Consider the following 13,880-nt stretch of genomic DNA (forward strand, 5'->3'; position numbering starts at 1 on the left):
ATGCTTTTGGCAAAGACCTGAGAATTTTACTCACAAGTTCCGGGTTAGTGTAAGATTTACCCAAGCTTTTTAGACCATTAATAATATCGGTAAAGCGTGTAAACATGCATGTAATAGTTTCATTAGGTTCCATCTTAAACAATTCATATTTGTGAACTAGAATGTTCACTTTGGACTCTTTGACTTGATTTGTACCCTCGTGGGTAACTTCAAGCCTATCCCATATTTTCTTAGCGGAACTACATGTGGAGACTCTATTAAACTCATTTACATCTAAAGAACAAAATAATGAGTTCATGGCTCTCGAATTGAGTTGAGCCATCCTATCATCATTCTCATCCCAATCCTCCTCAGGTTTGGGAACTCGAATGCCATTAACCACGTGTGATGGTTCTTGTGGTCCCTTGACTATAACCCTCCACAAGGCATAGTCTTGTGCTTGAATGAAAATTCTCATTTTAGTCTTCCAATAGGTATAATTTGTCCCATTGAAGAGTGGAGGTCTATTGGTTGCTTGCCCCTCGGCAGGAACATTGTTAAAGGGTGTTGCCATCTAGATCTTTGGCTAAGACGGTTAGGTCTTTCAAGAAATACACAGAGCACCTGCTCTGATACCACTTGTTGCCCAGAGATGGTCACCCAAGAGGGGGGTGAATTGGGTGTTTTAAAACTTTTCGCCTAATTAAAAATAAAACACACAAATATATGCACTAAAGTAAAGAAGGAGGAATGAGAAAGGTCAATCGCAAACACAAGGTTTTATAGTGGTTCGGAGCTTCCACTGCTCCTACATCCACTCCCCAAATCACCTTTGGGAATTTCCACTATAATCCAAGATTACAGTACGGTAGTTTTGCGAGTTCACTACCTAACTCGTTGTTTTACACCGGGCTCACAACAAACCCTAACACCCCCAATTTCACTTAGGCTTGGGACGCCTTTCCCTTGTTCCACATCCCTTGACTGGAACAAGCACCACAATGAAAGAGTTTACACAGAAAAGAAAAGCTCTAGAAAAGCAAATATGGCAATGATGAACAATAGAATCCGGAAGAATCCTTTTGCCATTGGAAGCGTGGGAAATGGTGATTCTTCCGATGTGGATCGCGTAGATTTGAGTGTGAGCTTTGAATGCACGAGCGGAAGAGAGTGGTTGAGCTTGAAATCACTTGGGAAGCTTGAAAGCACTTGATTTCTTCACTTGAATGCACTCACTCCCTTGAACTTCTCTCTCTTGCTTCTCTCTTAAATGATCTAGCTTTTGGGTTGGTGAAAAGTTGTTTTGAAGCACTTAAGAGCTCCCTTTTATAGCCCAAAAAGCAAATATAGCCGTTAGAGATAAAGTAAAAGAGATTTGAAATTCAAACCAAACCTGTAAAAGTTGTCAGTCGCGTCCCAGGCGTTCCGGGGACGTCTCCGCTTCAACGAGAGACGTCTCGGCTACAAGATTTTACTTTTTACGTTGTCTGGGGTCGACTCGGCACTTTACGGGGACGACTCTGCTTGTTTGCACTTTTTGAATGGGGACGACTCCGCTGTCTCGGGGTCGACTCCGCTTCTTTATCTCCGAAAAACATGTCCTCTGGAATTCCCTGAGAGAGCCGACTCCGCTCTTTCAGGGGACGTCTCCGCTGCCTTATCACCGAAAAAATCATTCTCTGGAAAACCCTGAGAGAGCCGTCTCCGCTATCTTGGGGACGACTCGGGAAGTCTCCTTTTTACTTGTGGGGACGACTCTGCTTGCTGTGGGGACGTCTCGCGCATATCTCTTGAAAACTGCCTTTCTGCCGCCACTGAGAGAGTCGACTCCGCTACTGAGAGAGTCGACTCCGCTGTCGTGGGGACGACTCGGCAGGTGCCGGGGACGTCTCCAAGTGTGCCAGTTCTTCCTGTTTGTGCCAGAGACGTCTCTGAGACTATCAGGAGACGTCTCGGCTGTCCCTGAACTTTTTCTTTCATCTCAAAAAAAATTCTTCAATAAATTCATAAAAATTATGGGAACTTGCCTAGACATTTCTTAACAATATTCTTAATAAAACACATGAATTTCTCAATTAAATTGTTAAGATAAATGGAATTATACTCTAGTGTTTTGTATTCATCAAAATCCATTAGGGGGTCAACATATATTTTAAGTTTCATTCTTTAATATATGTCTAGAGCACCCAATGTCCAAATTAACATCTTTTGTTGGAGCCTTGAGTGCTAGACACACCTGCAAAAAAATATTCAAGTTTTCAACTTAGGAACCCAAACTCTTTTGGGTCCTTGCAGGTTAGCTATTATTGTTCCTTTTGGAACCCATATTTTCTTAATAGCTATTTTGTCCATAGGCTTGTAGATTATAGGATTACAAGGAGTGTATTTTTGCATTCTCTTATTAAATTTAACAAACATAGATTTAACATGAGTAGTAGATAAACCTTCAGTTTTCTGTTTTTGCCTTTTAGGTTCATCAAATTTATAATGTACAGATTTAAGAACAACAGAAGAGATTTTGCATAGGTTTTGTTCCTATTTATCAGCAATATAAGAATCTATTTTAAAATAATTAGAAACTGTTTTAACAAACATATTCTTAAAAGATTTTTGGATGTACCAAGGTTGATATCCCAATCCAACTTTATCAAATTCAGCTTTTTGATTATTTATCATTAGGTTCAACTTTTCAGAGCTCAAGGTAAATCTTTCAACAACAGGTTTTAATTTGCCAACTTCTTTAGCTAATCTTCTGTTATCTTCTGAAAGCAATTCATTGTTTTTCTTTACTTTATCATGGCTTTCAGTGAGAAGTTGGCTTTTCTGATTTAGTTCTTTATTTTGCTCAATTAAGATTTTATTTTTATTAGTTAGTTTCAGTTTTTCATCTATTAGGATTTGATATTCATTCTTCAAGTTCTTGTTCTTACAAATAAGTTTCTTATATTCTAAATACAAATCAGAAGAGGCATCATGAAGTTCATCAAATGTAAAATTAGATTGAGTTTCGGCATGTACTTCATGTTTGAATGAGAAATTACTTTGTGTTCTAGTACATACCTCATCTTCATGTCCCACAAAGCAAAGATTTTCAATTTCAGTTTGCTGTTCTTCTTCTTCAGAGCTAGTTTCAGATTCACTAAAAATTTTAGCGCATTCATATTTAACTTCAAGCATATTCCAGATTTTTTTAGTAGTTATGCAAAAAGATATGCTATTAAGTTCACTATCATCTAATGCACAATATAGTATATTCATGGCTTTTGAATTTTGCTGAGCTATTTTTTTATCATAATTAGTGTTTGTGTGTGGACCATTGACTGTGATACTCCATAAATCATAATCATATGCTTGAATGAAAATGCGCATGCGTGCTTTCCAATGTGTGTAGTTTATGCCATTAAATGTGGAGGTATATCAATTAATTGTCCATCTTCTAGAAAACTATCTATTTGAGTTGTCATGATCTTTGGCTCTTGATCGTGAGATCAATAATTAATCTTAGAGCACCTGCTCTGATACCACTTGTTGCCCAGTAGATACAACCCAAGAGGGGGGGTGAATTGGGTCTTTTAAAACTTTTCAACTACTTCTAAACTTTTCAATTAATTAAGCTAAGTTGTACAGATGCATAGTGGAATTTAAACTTAGCAACAGTTTGATTCTAATCTGATCAAGATTAAAACTATTACGCAGCGGACTCAATAAACAATTTGTCTAGATTTTTCCAAGCAAGTATTTCAATACAATGAATCTTAATGCAGTTTTATTAGATGAAACTTGATTAAACAATTTGAATATACTTGCTACTAAAGGATGCGCGGATAAGAGTTAAGCAAGCAATTCAATTAGATATTTATCTAAGTAAGTAAGAAAATTAAACAATGAAAGAAAGCACCACAAACACAACAAACGTATAGTGGTTCGGTGCACCCCAGCACCTACATCCACTCTCCAAGACCTCTTGAAAATTTTACTATAATCCCTCAGATTACAGCCGGTTGTTTTACAAGCTCACAACCTAACTTGTTGTTTTCACGAGATCACAATGAACTTGGTCGGTTTTTACAGGCTCACCGACTAGAACCAACCGATTGTTTTTCCGGGGTGACAATCAAACCCAGTTGGTTTTTTCCGGTTCACCAACCACAACCTTACACCGTTGGTTTTTCCTTTGGCTCACCAACAAATCTTAACCCCTTGATTCAATCCCTTGATTGCATCAAGTTATAAGATATAAGAATAAGAGTTTAAAGCAAATACAAGCTTCTTAAACAAGCAGATATAACAATATAAATAAATAGAGTAAAGAGAAGAAGCCCTCAACCAAGTTTTGCAAAAGAAGGAACTCAGCTTCTTCTTTACTTGACCCTCTTCCGATTTCACACGAGATAGAGGATCACTGAGGCAGCACACAGTTGGAGAGAAAGCCTTGGGATTCACTCGGATGCTCTTCTTCTCTCTCTTTTGCTTTGAATGACCCTTTTGTGCTTTTGGAAGGTTTCTCTTGAAATCTCTTTCCTATGTGTTATCTCCCACTTCCTTAACTTCTTCCCTAGCTCTCCCCTTGATTTTATAGCTTTGGATGGCGTGGGAACAAAGATCTAGCCGTTAGAGACAAAAATAGAGCCGTTGGAGTTGAGAAAAAACTAGCCGTTATGCCTCCCAGCGTGCTCGAGTCGACTCGGCTGAAGTAGGAGTCGACTCGGCTGAAGCAGGAGTCGACTCGTGAATAAGAGTCTGCCGGCACTGTAGCTGAAAGTTGACTCGACTATAGCTGGAGTCGACTCGAGCACTGTAGCGCTAAAAATCAACTCTCTGTCTTTTTGTCTATTCTCAGTCGGAGTCGACTCGAGCACTGTTCCTTGAAACTCCAGAATGCCAGAGTCGACTCTGAACTTACAGGAGTCAACTCGAGGACTATTCTTTTGACTCTTTCTTTGAATTGCTCCTCCAACTTGAATCCTTTGAACTTGAAACTTGGGCCAATGAAGTATAGCTTTCTTTCAACTTTTTGAGAGCTTTTGAGGTCTTCTTCTATTCTTCCAACTTGTTATGTTCCTTGCAAAATAAATATCTTTCTTCTTGCAACACAAACATTAGTAATTATACTTCAAAATTTTGTGATTATCAAAATTAATCTTTGGGTTAGCAATCTACACACCATCTCCTCTCTTCCTCCTTTCATCTGCCATCCGCAAGAAGAAAAGAAGAGGAGGCATGCATCTCCTCTTGGACCTTCTTCCTTGGTTCTAGCGCAAGGAAAAAGAAAAGGCTACGAAGAGCCTTGTATTGTTCTTCCTAGATCCCTCATTCTTCTTTCTCCTCTCCAGGCAATTAAGAGTTGATTCAAAGGAGAGGATTTCAGCCATCAATAGCCATCTCTGCAAGGAAGCTAGCACCTCTGGGAGATATGAGCTCATTTTCTTTGGAATGGAGTTCAAGATCCAAGTGGAAACAAATATATTGCACGCCTCCAAACAGCATGATGTGGATGATTTTTTGGGGGCTGAACTATGCTATCATCGATGAAACCTTCTTTGTTCTCGATACTCAAGGCCATCATCATTGATCAGCTCCAAGTAGAATAGTTTTCTTCATTCAAGATTAATGAAATGAGTTGCAAACCTGTGTTGTCGCCATAATGTAGGAAATAGGGGCTTGTTGGGTCTTCCATCACGTTCTGAATTGGAGAAGAAATAGAATCACGTGTGGCATTGGCAGAACTTGCAGCAGCGTTGGTTGAAGACACTATTATGGAAGCACCTTACAACTCTGATACCATGAAGAGTTTCAGACGATGAAAAGAAAAAGAAGATTCGGAACAGGGGAAAGAAAGTAAAGCAGGATTGAACAATTCCAATGATGAAAAGAGATGAAGTAAATTCATATCAGGAAAAAATAAAATGAATAAAATAATGAGCAAGCAGCTCTCTTTATTATCCTTCCATTGATAAACTCAACGCATATTTATACATAAAACTATAGCTGCTTAACAGAAGAGTTAACTAACTAAATAACTGACTAACTGACTTAACTAGATACAGTTGAACATCTGAAACTGAATTAACCATATACAGTTAAATGTCTGAATATTTATAGGTTGTCCAACCAACATATTGATCTAACGATCATCAACAATAGCAGAAAAAGTTGAAACTGTAAGTCCTATAGTAATATATCATGTCAGTCTGAAGTACATGTGTGCCAGGCCTACCAAGCAAGGGATGAGAAAAAATTAAGGATGCTTGATATCTCCATCTTAGGTTAAATAAGAGAGAAATAATTGTTGAGTAATTTCTGGAATCTCCTCAATGGTTGGATTCCTTTCCAAAGCACAGAACGGAGAGAACCACCTCTATCATATTACTTTATATGAATAAAATCATAATAGTGGTCAGTAATGACCTTAGAATTCCAAGGTCGAAGCTATATTGTGTTTAGCCGCCTTAATCCACTAGACGCCGAGGAAATCTGCTCGTGATCTCAACACCAACAACCTCCGCACCCACCAAACCTGGTGCTTGGCGCCGTCTTCCTCTCAAGCAACGTGCTTTTGTATTTGGTGGCTCTCAGTGGACGAGTCAACTGCCACGCAATGCGGGCCATCTAACGACAAGGCCTGCACCACTATGATGTCACCTTTCAATGCTGATTTTGGTTTGGAAAGTACCAAGTAATTATTATTATTATTTTTTTACCAGGTTATAAGCGTTTGGTTTGGAAAATACAAGTAGTTATATCTGATTTTTGTTTGACTAAAATTCTAACAATAACTCTAGATATTAAGCACTTTCAAGAATAACTTATGCAATTTTTTCTTCTTTTTTTTTTTTTTCTTTTAGCATAGAAAAAATTTGAGTGAAGCATTTGTTTCTTCCTTGGTTTCATATTATAAAAGTTGTTTAAAAGAAATCAGACATTCTAAGCCTAATCTCTATTTAAGTACATTTATATCAAATGCCGCCAAAAGGTTTAAAGTGAGAATTATCATGACATTATGATACGGAGTATAATAACTTTAGAGCGCATTATTTTATTGAACATACGAATTCCAAAAATGAAAAAAAAAGGATATGTATATAGCAAGCATCTGAACCACCGATTTTTTTGGAACAATTTATTATGGCTGTTGTATAGCATGAGCAACGCAATTATTATATTTTAAATATTATTAAAAGTAAAAGGACAAAAAGTTGTAATAAAGATTTTATAGGCATTTGCATGTTATAAACTAAAGAAATAATATCATCATACATAAATAGTGGTTTCAACAAATTAATTTTTATACTGCTTTTCTTATTTTTCTTTCTTTTTAACTATGGTTAATAAAAGGGAAGATCACGCTCTAAAATGAACTACACGTCCAAAGATCTTTATGTTCGTCATGACAGTGACTATGAGAACCCACTGTATGTGAGAGATGCCTGCACCACCAGATGCGATATAGTTTCGCATTTGATTCTTATACGAGCATGTTCTAGCCAAAATTTTGGAAATGTTCTCAGCCACCTTTTTTTTATATTTTGTTTTTTTCTTGTGATACCAAGATATTTCTGAAATTTTAAAGAAAACAAAAAAAAAGTAAAAGAAGTTTTGCAGTTGGGTTTCGCGGGGGCTAGTTTTGGAATTCTATTTACAACACAATGTATCTCCCTCGGTTTAAGAAGACGAGCAGAAGAGTGCCGCAAATTCTTGGCATGTCCCAAGCCTGTCTCCTTCCCGCAGTTGACACCTCCCCAAGCACCATCCTTTGTCGTCGTTTCATCCCTCCCATGCGTGTCATCGTCATGCTGCATTTATGTGGCTACATATTTATCTTCCTCGGAAAAAAATTCTATTTTAAAATAATTTTTTTATTAAATCTAAATTTTTAAACCATTATTTTTTTTAAAATAATAATTCTCAAACTCCATATCAAAAAAATATATAATAATTATTAAATATGACAATAGTAGTCCGAGCTAGATGCCTTATACTCTATTTCGAAGTAAAATTATATTCTATACCGCATGCACTAATATAATTATGTACCTTACCAATCATCTAGCCTTTTTTTTTTTTTTATAGACGAACCAATCAAATGAGCGCATGATGAAAGAAGTATATAAGCAGAAAATAAGATGATTTGTATGGTGCACAACTTGTAGTGTAAGGTATAATTTTTTTTTTAATCAATGTTAAACAACTCAAAATTACTCAATAAAGGTACTCAGGTGTCTTGATCATTTCATAGAGCGACACACCTCACGGGTCAATTAAAAGAGTACAATGACTATAGATCATACTAGTTGAGTAAATTTCGGACTAGTTCAGTAGGTTTGTAAATTCTAAGTTCTTTTGAATGTGTGAAGTATGGAAAAAGAGGTTCTATCTGAAAAAAATCTAATCGAGGTGGAACGGTCGTATGTTAATTCTATCCGAGTTAGCTGTGAACTGCAGCAGGTTTCTTGACCAGCCACTCTATGGCTTTTGCGTAATGATTGTAAAGAGCCAGAAATGCTTCGAAAAGGCCTAAATAATATAATAAACAAAGAATTAATTATATTTTTCCCTCTCTTTCAGCACCTCGGCGCCTTTACATACACCAAAGACGGGGAAAAAAGGTCCTCTCCTCTAAAATCTCCTTGATTCTAGTATTGATCTATGCTTGCTCTTAGTTTTAGTCCAATGTTCCCATCTCTAGTGACCCCTAACCTTTCCCTTCTCCCCGTCTCCCTCCTCCTCTCTCTCTAATACTTGTAAAGTTTTCATTTTGGGTTAAATCCTGGGAGTATTGGGCTGAGGGTGATATGGGGGTCCACCTGCATCTGCCGCACCTGGGGCACGATAAGAAGAAAGAGGGAGGGTCCGTGGGAGTGCCGCCCAAGGGGTGCATGACGATAAAGGTGGGGCAGGACGGGGAGGAGCAGCAGCGGTTCGTGGTGCCGGTGATGTACCTCAACCACCCGCTCTTCATGGGCTTGCTCAAGGAGGCGGAGGAGGAGTACGGCTTCGAGCAGCAGGGAGCCATCACCATCCCATGCCATGTCGAGCACTTCCGCCATGTCCAGGGCATCATTGACCGCGACAACGCTGCCGGCTGCGACGGCCACCACCACCACAATGGCCATCACTTCCACCTCGCCGGGTGCTTCAAGGCCTGAGATGGATCGGAAAGAAGAGGGGAAGGATTTGTGTTAAAGGATTAAACAGTGTTGCAATTGCTTTTTTCTTCTCTTGCTTTTCCTTTTCAGACTTTTCTTTCTTTTCAGAAAAATGGAAGTGTAATTATAAGGTTTAACTGATGGCAAAAACAAGGGACTGATTTCGAATTTTATTCTCTTTCTTTTCCCATCTATGATTTCCTCTTATTTTTGTTGCCTGCGTATTACGCATTTAGTTATCGTTGAGAATACGCATGGTTTTCGATCTCTTCACGAGAGGGAGGGAGGGAGGTGAGCGGGCGAGTCTCCGGTGGAGGCGGCGTCGGTAGGTGAGAGGCGAGAAAGCGGGGCCACGCTTTTAATGGTCTCACCTTCCTTCTAGTTTTGTACTTGGTAATCGACAAGATGGAGAGACGGGAATTCACTGCAGAAGAGTCAGTTTGTCGTATTTAATACGGCTGTCCTCGCATCGCTGCTGTCGTCTCTACTGCTGCCGTCATGAAAGATGGCTGCGGAGGAGAGAGCGGTTTTAAGTAGAAGCTATTTGCAAGAAAAAAAAATAAATAGAGAAAAATATTAACTTGACAGGGAGAGAACCAGACACAAATATATAAACTTTCGATCAGAGATGAATTGAACCAAATATAGCCTATTTATTAAATAAATTAAAAAGTTGGATTCAAATTTGATTATTTTATTAAATAAATAATTTAATTTAACTAACAATGGATTTAAAGAAGTTAAGTATTGCCGTTTCTAGCTTCGACCTATAGTTCATCTCTAGTGCTTGCTGATTTGGTTTTTAATAATAATTAAGATGAACGGATTATATGACGCACTGGCTTAGAGTACTCGCTCGATCCATATAAATTAGATCACATTGCTCCGAGGATCGCTAGGTATTCTGTGTGTGCACAACCAGATTTGGGGCACTAAAAGAAGCTAGCCAATCAGCAGGCTGATTGGCCTAGCAGTAGGCATGACTAACTTTCAAGTACACTAAGCTTAAAAAGCAGCAATGTCAACCAAAAAGTGTCAAAAGTTCATGTTAGAGCCCTCACATTGATCAGTTCACCAGATATCGATAAGGGAGTCCACATTCAACTAGATTTGATGAACTTGAAGCTAGAGATGAGTGTCCTTGAGAGCTTCCCATGTAGTGCAATTCAGCACTAGGTACAGTCAGAAAATGCCGATGCTAGGGGAAAGCGTCGGTAAATTCTGCTCTTGCGCCAAACTTTTCCGACGCTTTTATTGAGCGTGGGTAATTTGAAGTAGTGGACGATGCTTAAAAGCGTCGTCGTAGACCTAAAGCCAAACGATGCTTTAAAGCGTCGTTGTTTTTGGCCTAAGACGACGCGTATAAGCGTGGTTAATTGAAACGCTAAAACGATGCTTATAAGCGTTGCCGAAGCCCCTTTAAAACCCAGCGGCCGACTCCGAGCCCGCATACTTGCTCTAGCTACTCCCGAGCCCCCTCATTCTCCTCTCCGGCGCTGCCTTTGCCTTCGTCTTCCTCGTCTCCGACGCTGACTTAGCCCCTATATTCCTCCTCTCTGGCGCAGACCGTCCGACTCCTACCTCCTTTCCTCCTCCCTCCTCTCTGGCATCGACCGACCGACCCCAATGCACTCCGCCCGAGGTAGTTTTCTCCTCCTCCCTCCTCTCTCCTCTCCCTCCATCTCGCTTGTTCTCCTCCTTCTCCTCTTCCTCTTCTTCGGGTGTTCGTGGGTTTTTTTCTTCTTTAATTTGTTCTCTTGCCCTCAAGCCTTGATTGAGCTTCGCCTCCGCCCAAGGATCTTCTCCTCCTCCCTCCTCTCCGGCGTCGACCGAGCTGCCCCAAGTCCCGATCGATCTAGGCCCGCCTCCGTCCGAGGATTTTTGCCTGCAACATATTATATTCTAGGTTTATAAATATTTTTAATTTTACTGTAGATGAAAGTGAATCCTAGATTCTTCAGTGTTAAGCATGCTGATTTTTTTTTTTTTGAAAACCATGGCTGAACCTGATCGGGTTGCCTACGTACCCCTTCATAAGGGGGATCAAGCCATACGTAGTTCCATTTAAGTTTCAAAAAATACAGCAAAAAAATAAATCAAACAATTTAATTCATGCATGCTTACAAGATCAAATCTAGAAATCAGCGCATTAAGAACACATAGGATTATGCCAAAATCGTTTAAACAATTATGCTAAAACTTTTATGCATGATTAACTATCAAATCTGAAAGGTAAACAATCTATTCCGATTAATCTCCGAATATCCATCGAATGGATTCTGGAGATAACTCCGTGAGGAGCCCCAAAGGAGGATAAAACCTTAGGGAATCGGACCTAGACCCTGACTCCAAAATAAAAAGATTAATATAGAATTAATACCTTTTATGATGGAAGAAACTTGTGGATCTGATCCTTGATTTCGCAGCCACGCACACGAATGGCCTCTACGAGAAGTACACGCGAAGCCCTAGGTAGATTGTCTTCCGCGGGAGTGCTAGCTCGTGCAGGAACGCTGTAATGGTTGAAGCTTTCTCCTTCTAAACACTCAACCTTTAATTGTTCTTCAAGGAGATGGAGGATGGACATGAGGAAGAAGGAGAAGAAGGGATGGAGGCCCTCAGGAAATTTTTTCAGAATCTTTTGAAACCTCTAAATATTGAATATTTTGAACCCAAGGCATGGGGGTCTTTTATAGCCAAAAGACCCCCCACGTATCACACCTAATTTAGCCAATTAATTTGGCTGATAAAATCCCCAAAAAATTCTTATAGTTTGGCAGCTAAGAGGAGATAAACATATACAAATTTCGTACACTTTGGATCCCTAAAAGATAGGAATTCATGCATCCAAAGTTCAGCCGCAGACCACCCTATTTCATGCGCCATGCAATCCCTACAAATTAGGAAATTCATCTAAATCTTTTTAGGAAGATTTAAGGCGCTATTTTTATAGAAAACATAGCCCCACGCCTCCTCTCTTCTCACGCCAATTTTTGGCCAAAAAAAAAGAGGATAGGCATGAAAAATATTGGGGATAAATTAAGGTGTTATTTTTCTCCAAGAAGTAAGGATGGGTTCCTAGAATTTAGGAATTCTTCTCCTTATCCAATTCTAATTATTTGGACTCATAATCATCATCAAATAAGGTCTTCCAATTGATTTGGATCAAGCCCAATCCAATTAGGTCAAGTCCCGTCAATTGGGTCAAGCTCAATCTACTTGAGTTGAACCCAATTAACCCAATTAGGTCAAACCCTGATGCAGCCCAAATTGAATCCTATTCAATTTGGCTCAACCTAAGCCCAATTACTCAATCAAATTGAGTTCATTAGCAATCTAATTGCTAATTAATCCTTCAATAATTCAATAATTATTTTAATGCAACTTTTGCTTAGGATAATTTGTCAATCGAATTGACCAAATTACCTCTGAATGATTCTTAATCATCAATCAGCCATTTGATCAACCTAGAAACTTCTATGCGTTTAACTTCATAGGTTCGAACCTAAGCCGATAGTATAGGAACGTCTTCCTATACTAATCTGTTGCCCAGATAGACAACCCAAGAGGGGGGGGGTGAATTGGGTTTTAAATTAATTTGGATAATTAAAACGTTATGGATGATTAATTAAAAACTATTGCAAGTTATTTAATTAATGCTAAGTGCTGTGAGTGATGTGAGAGGAAGAAGAGAAGAGACAATCCAATGCAAACACAGAGTTTTATAGTGGTTCGGAGCTACCCCTTGCTCCTACGTCCACTCCCCAAGTCTCTCTTGGGAATTCACTATAACCCCCTTGGATTACAGCCGGTTGTTTTGCAAGCTCACAACTAAACTTGTTGTTTTACGAGCTCACAACGAACTCGGTCGGTTTTCCCAGGCTCACCGACTAGAACCAACCCCGATTGTTTTTCCGGGCTCACAATCAAACCCTTACACACGTTGGTTTTTAACTTGGCTCACCAACCAACCTTAATCCCCTTGATTCAATCCCCCGATTGAACCAAGTAAATACAAGTTATAGAAAGAAAGGAAAATAAGCTTCTCAAAAGCAGATGTAAAACAATATAATCAAAAGAGGAGTTTAGAAGCCCTCAAACGCTTTTAAGCTGAAGTAGAGGAATGGCTTCTTGAACTCAGGTCTCCTCTCGAATGAGTAGTCGACTTGAATGCAGGAGGAGGAGGCTTTAATTGCTGGGAAGATGTAGTTGGTTGCAGTAAATGCTGATCTTCCCCTTTTTCATTGAAAAGCACGTTGCAGAGCTTGAAAGCTGAATGCTTGGAGTGGAATGGTTGTTCTCTGCCTTGCTACAGTCTTCTGTGGCTATTTAAGCCAACCCCCACGGAAACTAGCCGTTACACTGCTTTTTCTGTCCGTTCTGCACACTCTGCGCAGCCTGACAATATGACCGTTGGTGGGTTGGAGTCGACTCGCGCGATCAGGAGTCGACTTGGCTGTAGCGGGAGTCGACTCAAGCTTTTCCGGAGTCGACTCGGCAACTGTTCCAAATTTGAATTAAAGTTGCCGTCACGACTGGGAGTCGACTCGTCTTGACCCGGAGTCGACTCGCCAACTTCTGGAGCTGACCTGGCAATTTTGGAGTCGGCTCATCCACTGAAGTCCGTGGATCCAATTTTGAATTTTGTCCACTCGAGTCGACTCGACTGTCCTTGGAGTCGACTCGAATCTCAGAGCCCGAACTCCCGATTCTCTGTCTTTTGGCTCATCCAGTCTTGGAGTCGACTCGAACTTC

The 13,880-nt window shown here is 39.6% G+C and overlaps 1 protein-coding gene across 1 annotated transcript; it reads left to right on the top strand.

Annotated features, from left to right (window-relative positions):
* The first annotated feature begins 8,400 nt into the window (after positions 1 to 8,400).
* Positions 8,401 to 9,709, top strand: LOC103698930 (auxin-responsive protein SAUR32-like). Its single transcript, XM_008780979.5, has one exon. The coding sequence runs from the start codon at positions 8,772 to 8,774 to the stop codon at positions 9,123 to 9,125; it is 354 nt and encodes a 117-aa protein (XP_008779201.1). The 5' UTR covers positions 8,401 to 8,771; the 3' UTR covers positions 9,126 to 9,709.
* Positions 9,710 to 13,880: the final 4,171 nt, after the last annotated feature.

Source organism: Phoenix dactylifera, chromosome 16 (genome assembly GCF_051530095.1).
Source record: "Phoenix dactylifera cultivar Ajwa chromosome 16, Ajwa_hap1_PhDact_Kaust_v1.1, whole genome shotgun sequence".
Classification (NCBI taxonomy): Eukaryota; Viridiplantae; Streptophyta; class Magnoliopsida; order Arecales; family Arecaceae; genus Phoenix; species Phoenix dactylifera.